Source organism: Girardinichthys multiradiatus, chromosome 12 (assembly GCF_021462225.1).
Source record: "Girardinichthys multiradiatus isolate DD_20200921_A chromosome 12, DD_fGirMul_XY1, whole genome shotgun sequence".
Lineage (NCBI taxonomy): Eukaryota > Metazoa > Chordata > Actinopteri > Cyprinodontiformes > Goodeidae > Girardinichthys > Girardinichthys multiradiatus.
Window position 1 is genome coordinate 32,530,139 of NC_061805.1, and position 9,850 is coordinate 32,539,988.

General features: G+C 37.7%; 1 protein-coding gene across 1 annotated transcript in view; it reads right to left on the reverse strand.

The window, feature by feature from the left end:
* The window catches only part of sgsm1a (small G protein signaling modulator 1a), a 47,425-nt gene extending 45,287 nt beyond the window's left edge, over positions 1-2,138 (reverse strand). The window contains exons 1-2 of the mRNA XM_047381424.1: positions 2,072-2,138; positions 1,894-1,937 (exon numbers count right to left, since the gene is read on the reverse strand). Of these exons, the coding sequence (XP_047237380.1) occupies positions 1,894-1,937; positions 2,072-2,090 (63 nt within the window). The 5' untranslated portion in view covers positions 2,091-2,138. The remainder of the gene's footprint in view (positions 1-1,893; positions 1,938-2,071) is intronic.
* Positions 2,139-9,850: the final 7,712 nt, after the last annotated feature.

A 9,850-nucleotide genomic window follows, 5' to 3' on the forward strand; every position in this document is an offset into this window, starting at 1 on the left:
ACATTTATAACACTGTTTCGTAGTGAAATGCTAAAATGAAATAAAATCTTTGTAAAAGACCCGTTTAACTTGAACATGTTGTGCCAGTAAGGCTAGCTTGTAAAACCTTTTGGCCACATTAGCTTTATAAAATAATATGGCAGAAATGATCTTTTTTAAGTAAATGTGACTTGTATAATTCATTAATTTTATTTAGTTTACATACTAGTTTAACAGTACCACCATTTTTATCCATAAAATGTAAACAAAAATGATAAGCAACATCTAATTGCCTTGATTGTAAACTGAAAACCAAATTGCATAAGGTTTCGGTTTTTAATTGATGATACTATTATCTATAACGTTTATTTTTTGCTACTTTGTTACATAGACCAAAGCAAAAATGCTGAATAAACCCCAAATAAATTCAGTAGTAGTTTTCAAGAAAACGGGTCGTTGTGCAGAGCAGCTGGCAGATTAACAGATATTCTACTTGGAGTTTGCCAATTTAAGTTTGAAACAAGTGTTACCATAACAAGATCGTAGAGAGGCGGTCTTGTAGATTCAATATCATGGCTGTGTTTATTAAACCTGGAAAAATATTCAAGTAGTGGGATTTGGTTTTCTTCTAAACAGGGGAAAATTGTTGTAGCCTTCTTCCAGCCAGCTGACCCACAGTGCACAGCCACAAGTGGGTGAGATGCACTGTTGTGTAGCCCACGCTTTTTACAGCCAGTGAAAACCGTATGGGCACCGCAACACTTTCTCTATAGTTTCAAACCGTAGAAACAATGAAGGAAAGTTTTTAGTTGTTTTGAAGACATAACATTTAAAAATCTGGAAATAACTTGGTATCAGTACCATGCCTAATACAAAGTGCTAAATGAAGCTGTTTTCCTTTATACACTTTAAAAGATTTAACACTTCCATGCTTCACATTGAAAAACCTGCAGGTCTCCAAGCTTGGGGGATAACAGAAAGCAGATTGTTTAGTTGCTTTGAAACTGCTTTGATCTCTCAGTCTCTGCTGCAGGTGTGTCAAAAATATAAAACATTACAAAACAGATATTAGATGAACCCCTCCTTAAATGGATGTTGATGCATCTGGAGATTTGCATACCACCATCCTCCCAGTTTGCTTTGATGGGAAAAAATGACAAGGTTTAAGGAATACTTATAAGTATTCCCAAATATGTTCCAATGGCTTATCGAAAACCCCAATACGTTTCCCACAAATTGATCCGAAATGTGTGGACATCTCTTGGATGAAAACTCCAAAATCATCTGCAAGGATTACTAATTTATAAAGGAACTGTTATCATTGTCTTAATGTCACGCTGACTAGATGGTCCTAATGTTTCATTCAAGATCTATGTCTTTATGTTTGGAGGAAACCCAAATGATTAAATCATTGCAGCTGCTTCCATGTTTGCTTCCACTAACTGCAGTAAAATTAATTACGGGCATCTTTCTCTCTCCCTCACACACACACACACACACACACACACACACACACACACACACACACACGATTAAATCCAAATAAAACAACCAAATGGTCTGTCAGAAGGCTGGCGATCCCTGGTGCTGCGAATGCCAGAGACAATCTGCTTCTTTTGTGTTGCTTCTTCCTTCTGAGCTGCAGCAAACTAACATAACTCATATATTATTGTTGATGTATATTTTTAATTAATAAATGTAACAATTGTTTTCTCCCCAAAATTTTAAACAGATCCTGCAGATCACTCACGCTTATCTAACCACACTCAGATATGAGACACGGTGCCCAAACAGAGGTGTGAGCCATGAGTTATCACAATCTCTGTGAAAGTTTGACTGAGTGCATTTTGAACAATAAAACCTTATAAGACAGTTTTTCCTAAACGATTCTCCTGCTGGTGTGAAAACACCCACCTCCTTTTTGACGGTGCGCAGCAGCTTCTGGCGGGTCTCTGCTTCTAAAAAAAAAAAAGCAAAAAAACCCACACAGGATATATATTTTTGTATTCCGGGAGAATACCTAACCGTGTCCATGCATTAAAAACAAACATATTTATTCTTTTTAAGTATAAATGTAGATATTTTCTCCCACCTGCCATGATTGTTGCCATGGATCCTGCCTCCTATGTGAGCGCTGCACCTCTCCCTGTAGTTGCGTGTAAACCCAGATGGAGCTCACGACTCCTCCTCTGCTGAGCGCACGCCTCTTAAAGACACATGCAGCGCTGCCATTGGCCGAGCAAAACGCCAAATTAGCAGCGTCATCTCTAACCTTTTGAGCTCCAAAGTCTGGATATTTATTAGCCTTTGTGTGCAAATGTCTAAATCAATAATTGAGCTGTACAAGGAATGTCGGGAGTAAATATTAGTCTTCTAAATTATTTAATTATTTTCGAATTTATTAGATTGAAGGTTAAAGGGAAAGTAAAATAATATTTCCAACACTAACTAAATTTATCCGGTAACAAATAAGGATTTGGATAAGAATCTAACTCAGGAGTTCTCAAGCTTTTCATAACAAGTACAACCTCAGGAAATATTGGGTTTTCCAAGTACAGCCACTCTGATACAGTTTTTAATGCAGGTGTACAAATGAATTTGTTATTTCATGGGTGGAAAAGAAAGAGCGGCACAATTGCTCACATGATACAATATTTATAAATTTTTCATTTTTACTTGAAAGATCTCTGGAAATAGTATGAGAAAAATCTCCTGAATTTAGAATTTTTCTGGAGAACTCAAGAGTGGCTGTCTGGCATATAAAACATGGTGGTAGCTGCATATTTGCAAATTTAACAAACAACTTAAGTTTTTTTTTTTTTCACAAATACAATGCTGTACAATCTCTTTTACTGAACATGTTGCTAACGTGTTTGAAAGCACAAGAAGCAGAGAAATACACTGATATTAGCTTGTTTTGCTAATGGTGATTAGCCTGGTCTCTGAGCATGTCAAGACCAAACTTCACTTGCAAATGGAAGATAATTAAATTAGATTAGATTAGGTTACCAAATCCCAGTTCAGGCTTCAGAGGTAAATGAGAAAACAACATAATTAAGCATCAGGACAGGTTCCTCAGTGTTTGTTCTAAGCTTTTATTTAAAGAGAGCTCTCCAGATTGTCACTGCACTACCCTTTTAGGTAGTTTCTGTTGTTTGAAGATCAATTTGCTTGAACAACTCATATTTGTTGTTAATTAGCTCCATATCACAGTTAACTGCACATCAAAACATGTTAGGAATATCAATAAGAGAAGGACAAGTACCACCAGGGGCACTTTTACAAAACTATGGATCCACCTAAAACTGTTAGTTGAGGAAATGTATTCTGATATATTGTTTGTGGTGTTCAGTCCAGTCCAGCAGGGAACAGTAAGGCTGATATGTTTGCATGTGATGTAATGCAAATGAATGTATACACTTATTTTAAGGATTAGTCAGAAGACTTGTAGTTGAGAATGTTTCTGTGTTGGAGCAATAATTTAAATTTAAATTAATCTTTAACTATTTTAGCATTGCTAATGCTGAAAGTCAAACTTATAACAAGCTAAGCTTCTCAGGCAGTCAGTGCCAATGAATGGCAAATCTTGGCTGTGGTTGTCCAGAAAAATCTTTTCTTTTTCTTGCTTGTTTGTTTATAATTTATAACGCCAAACCAGAAGAGCAAAATAATCTAAAAAATTTGAATTAAACACATATAGTTTAGTAAGTACATGAAAAATTGGTTGGATTTTAACAAATTTATTGTGTTTTGTAGAAGTGTTTTTAGCTCTTAAACTTAAATAATAATTTCTACTTCAAAATACTGATTAAAACCTACTCATATAAGGGATATTAAATTAGTTGATATTCTAACAGATGGTTATATCAGTGTATACTCAAGTTAAACTTAAGGTGTGATGTTTTTTAGAGTTGGTAAGGGCTTAATTGTATTCCTAATTTAATTAAGCCAGTGACAGATTTTTACAAGTACTGCACCTGAATGAAAATAATTTCTAAAGCAAATACTGCAAGATGAGTTTCTTTCTAAAATACTCTCAGTGCCATCTTGTGGTCAATATAAGAAAACCAAAGCTCCTTGGGAATCAAAAAAAGGAGAAATAAATTATTACTGTCCAATAATTAATATCAATTCCTACTTGCACTGTAGACAAACTGCAGGATTTTAGTTACAATCCCTAACATGTTTTTTAGAAAGAAGATTGCTCAAAAAGCTTCAGAGTTTTAGGAATCCCAACCCAAATGCCAGGAGTGAAAGACATCATGAGCAACGGCCTCTAATTCCTTTTCCTGGCTTTTTACAAGCTTGAAGGATATATAGCTCCTCCAGTCAGTCCTGGGTCTGCATGGGGGTCTCCTTTGAATGTGATATGCCTGCAAAACCTCCAACGAGTGGAATGGCAATTTCATTAGAACCCTGATCTACCTCTTCACATTATCTCTAATGATGTACTCAACTCCTCTATGGAAGAAGCTAATTACAGCTGCTTGAACCCTGGATCTCATCCTACTGGTCATGATCCATATCAGAACGTGTACTGAATTGGAACTAAACAGGCCAGGGGGTGCCTGTAATATTGCAGCCATTTAATGGTTTTCTTTAGGTTTATGACTATTCACATTGTATGTAGATTTTCAATGAAGGCATCAAAACAGTGAATGAACACATTTGCAATTATGCAGCGAACCAAAAATTGTAAAATAACTTTAAATATGTTATATGTTAGATTCCTTAAAGTATCCGCCCTTTGCTGTAATGACTGAAATATTAACCTTTGGCCGTCTCTCAATGAACGTCTGGGAAGTTCTTTCAAAACTCTTTGGAAACCCATTTCAGGTGACCACCTTATGAAGCTCAGAGAGAAAATGCCAAGAGAGCAAAGCAGTAATCAGAGCAAAGGGTGGCTATTTTGTAATAATCTAAAGTACAAATATGTTTATTTCACACTTTTTGTTTTAATACATAATTCCATGTGTGTTCATTCACAGGCTTGTTCTCTCTGGTGAGAATCTACAATTTAAATAATCATGGAAATAAAGAGACCCATTAAGTGAGAAAAGCGTTCTAAAACCTTTGACCGGTAGTGTGTATATAAATACATATATATATATATATATGTGAAGAAAACATATCTACAAAACAATAATGTCTGTGTTGTTTTTTGGACTTTGTCTTTCCTTTTTCTAACATTTCTTCATGACCATAAAAATATCTGACACAGGATCTGATGCAATTTGATGCACTTAGTACAAGTTTTCTGCTGGTAATTTTTTGAAACCACCTTGCTGGTGCTGAAATCCCAATCAAATTGGAATAAATTGTTTTGATGAACAGACTGCAAACTAATGCGCTTTTGAATTTATTGAACTGTCCAGGAGGTGGCAATAGCGTCAAATTAGTTATGATGCCCAATCCTTCAGGACCTGTGAATCCAGATAGTTTGCATTTTTTCAGTTTTTACTGAACAACTTTTACACCTACAGGGGTTGGACAATGAAACTGAAACACCTGGTTTTAGACCACAATAATTTATTAGTATGGTGTAGGGCCTCCTTTTGCGGCCAATACAGCGTCAATTCGTCTTGGGAATGACATATACACGTCCTGCACAGTGGTCAGAGGGATTTTAAGCCATTCTTCTTGCAGGATAGTGGCCAGGTCACTACGTGATACTGGTGGAGGAAAACGTTTCCTGACTCACTCCTCCAAAACACCCCAAAGTGGCTCAATAATATTTAGATCTGGTGACTGTGCAGGCCATGGGAGATGTTCAACTTCACTTTCATGTTCATCAAACCAATCTTTCACCAGTCTTGCTGTGTGTATTGGTGCATTGTCATCCTGATACATGGCACCGCCTTCAGGATACAATGTTTGAACCATTGGATGCACATGGTCCTCAAGAATGGTTCGGTAGTCCTTGGCAGTGACGCGCCCATCTAACACAAGTATTGGGCCAAGGGAATGCCATGATATGGCAGCCCAAACCATCACTGATCCACCCCCACGCTTCACTCTGGGCATGAAACAGTCTGGGTGGTACGCTTCTTTGGGGCTTCTCCACACCGTAACTCTCCTGGATGTGGGGAAAACAGTAAAGGTGGACTCATCAGAGAACAATACATGTTTCACATTGTCCACAGCCCAAGATTTGCACTCCTTGCACCATTGAAACCAACGTTTGGCATTGGCATGAGTGACCAAAGGTTTGGCTATAGCAGCCCGGCCGTGTATATTGACCCTGTGGAGCTCCTGACGGACAGTTCTGGTGGAAACAGGAGAGTTGAGGTGCACATTTAATTCTGCCGTGATTTGGGCAGCCGTGGTTTTATGTTTTTTGGATACAATCCAGGTTAGCACCCGAACATCCCTTTCAGACAGCTTCCTCTTGCGTCCACAGTTAATCCTGTTGGATGTGGTTCGTCCTTCTTGGTGGTATGCTGACATTACCCTGGATACCGTGGCTCTTGATACATCACAAAGACTTGCTGTCTTGGTCACAGATGCGCCAACAAGACGTGCACCAACAATTGGTCCTCTTTTGAACTCTGGTATGTCACCCATAATGTTGTATGCATTTCAATATTTTGAGCAAAACTGTGCTCTTACCCTGCTAATTGAACCTTCACACTCTGCTCTTACTGGTGCAATGTGCAATCAATGAAGACTGGCTACCAGGCTGGTTCAATTTAGCCTTGAAACCTCCCTCACTAAAATGACAGGTGTTTCAGTTTCATTGTCCAACCCCTGTATGTGCAGCAAATGAGTAGGAGCATTTTCATTAAAGTACTGTCTGAATAAGATCTGAGCAACAAAAGTTGCTATAAGCTCCAGCAAACTTCAGTGTGATCTCTTGGGGTGATCGGTCCAGTTCTGCTTGCGGGTCTGAGCTGTCAGGTGAATCAGCTAGTGAGAAGACAGAGGGATAACGCAACATGACAGACTAAGAGCAGTGAGGCTGGAGCCCTCTTTCCCTCTGTGAACCTCATGATCATCTTTAACCCAGGATTTCCTCTCTGGGATTAAACTTTGCACTGGTTGTAGATAATTGGGGGTAATAGCTTTTCAGTTTAAATGTCATAGCAGGACTACTGCCTCAGTAAATCAGTGCATCATCGGCTTCTCCTTTCCGGTATATGAAGAAAAAACTACATTTTGAAATGTTTGTGTACGTACAACACATCATTTCACCTCTTCTGAACTCCAGCATGGGAATCAAGTTTTCAGCGATGGTGAAGTTCTGCAGAAAAGTACGATTTTTGTTTGTTTTTGGTGGAATCAGTGTTACTTTTAATCATGAAACTTGATTCCAGCGGTTCAAAGACTTTATTATTAAAATAGATTCTGGTGTAATTCTGATTTTTGGATCATTTAGATTGTTTTATAGCTAAAAAAACAAAACATCTTGACATCTTTTTCAAATCAAAAGCAAAATTGAGCTTAATTACAAATTGATTAAAACAAATTATGTTAAGCTAAATGTACATGGAATTGTCACTATATTAAAATAGATAGGGTGACACAACACTTTTGTTTTTCATTTTAAATAACTATCTTCCTTTCAAAGTGATGTTTATTAACTGAGTAAAGTAAAGCACAATGATATTAAATATTAATATTTTTTTGAATATCTTTCATTGCAGCAGCATAATTTCACAGAAGAGATCCATTATTTAATTTAATTTGATTTGGAAGGACACAAAACTCACATTAAACAAACTGACTAAATCATGGGTGTCACATTTATTGGCAATCCTCACAATTTCAATGACAACATATAATGGGTTAAATGTAATTGAACTAATCTATCTTTGTAAGATAGAGCCCTGGTCGGGATTCGAAGCAGGACCTTCTTGCAGCAAGAGAACAGCACTAACAATGTCAGTGTGCAGCCCCAAGAAACTCTCCAAACCTGTAAGTAAGAAGTGTCAAATACAGTAAAAAAAAATGTACTGCAGGATTGCCATAGTGTTGGAAAATGGAGATTGGAGGGACCGGGCAGAAAAAAGGTCACGATGAATATGATTTTAATCCCTCCACCTTCTGACCTCCAAAGTAAAGCTGAGAAACAGTATTAAATGCAGACCTCTTTATGTCAAACTGACCCAAAGTTAAAAAAAAAAGTAGCTGGAGCAAAGAAAAATTGCCAAAACTCATTTTTGCAGTGTAGTAAGAGATAACAGAATAAGAAAAGGACAGACTGTAAACAGATGAAAGTTAAAACTCCAGAAAACAGAATGATGGAAAACTTTTAGTACCTCAGCTATAACACTTTAGAAGTATTTCAGAATATCTCACCACACTTAAAAAAATCCAACGGCACTGTGTCCAACCTGTCAGTGAGCAGTGCATGTGGGCAGGGGCCAACGTGCACCTGTCCGTGTGTAATTAGATTCGACGGGCTCCAACAGGCAGCAAGGCGTGTGATACAAGCTCCTGTCAATCTGATGTTCTTCTGGCCGTGTATGCCAACAAAGACTGACAAGAGTGTGTGTTTCAGAAGGCCAGTGATACAAGCTTTGGAGTTAAAGTGTTGTGATGCTATTGGCCCTCAGGGGCCCCTACATTTTGGCTGCACAACTAGTGTTATTTTATTCCTCAGCTGGTTGTTTACCTGATCCTATGCAGACTGGCAGAAATCCCAAGGACCTTTCTCTTTATTTGATTCATATGATTTGGTATTAATATTAGAGCATCATATGTTTTAAAGCATCTGCATCATTTCATCATTTCCTGACTTCAGGTGATAGAGTCAGACAGCCTCAGTCATGTGACACCCAGCCCAGATAGTTTGGCTACCACTTGGGCTTTAATGTGACAATTTCCCGATGATGCTGGATGCTTCTCCTCCTATCTCATACCGCGTCATGTCCATTTTCTCTCAGTTACTTCCTGCTCACACACAATTGCTGCTCCCGCAGTATCCAGTTAGTAGTCTTTTAGTCCGCTCAGAGCTGAAAGGGTTGGATTTGATAGAGTCATTTTATTAGGTTTTCCAAATGAGTGCGGTTGAACTGCTGGCATTTGATCGTGGTGTTTTCAGCAAACCATATTAACAAAGAATCAGGATGGCAAGATAGTTCAAAGTGCTATTACCAGTTCACTTACTATAAACATAATCATCCTCTGTTTTCACTGGACTTGTTTCCCTACATTTTCAACACATCTCATGTTTGCCTTTGTTTTGAGATCTGTCTAATTCAGATTTTACATGCTTTGTCAAGAAGTTGTTTAAATTTCAGTCAAAAAGTCAAATGCACAGTTCCTTGAAAAATTGTTCAATGTGTTGTTTTGGAGGAATTTCATGTAATGGGTCAATGCAAAGCCGTGCATAGCTGTGGAATAAAAGGAAAATTATATATAGTTTATAACAAACTATACTGATACAAATCTGAAAATTGTGCTTTCCTTTCTCTGATACCCTTAAATAAATCCAATACAACCAAGTGCATTTAGAAGTCACCTAACTAGTAAATAAAGTTAACTTGTTCTTGAAGTAATTACAGTATAAATGCAACTGCTCTATGAAGGCCTAATTGGCTTATTAGACAAAGACCATGATCCAGTCCAAGCAGGTCATGAATAAAGTTCTGGAGATGTCTGAAGCAGACTTAGGTCATAAAAGAATATTTTAGGCTTTGAACATCTCACACCTCAATCCATTCTCTGTAAATCCAAAATGTATGGCAAAAATGCAAACCCAACAAGACATGATCATTCATCTAAAGTGACAGGCTGGGACAAAGAGTGCATGATAACACGGGAGGAGCTACTGATTAACACCTCGGGTAGGAAAATCCGTTGTGCACTCTACAAATCTAGTCTATATGGAAGAGGCTTTTTGCAGTTTGCCAGACACTATGTAGGGGAC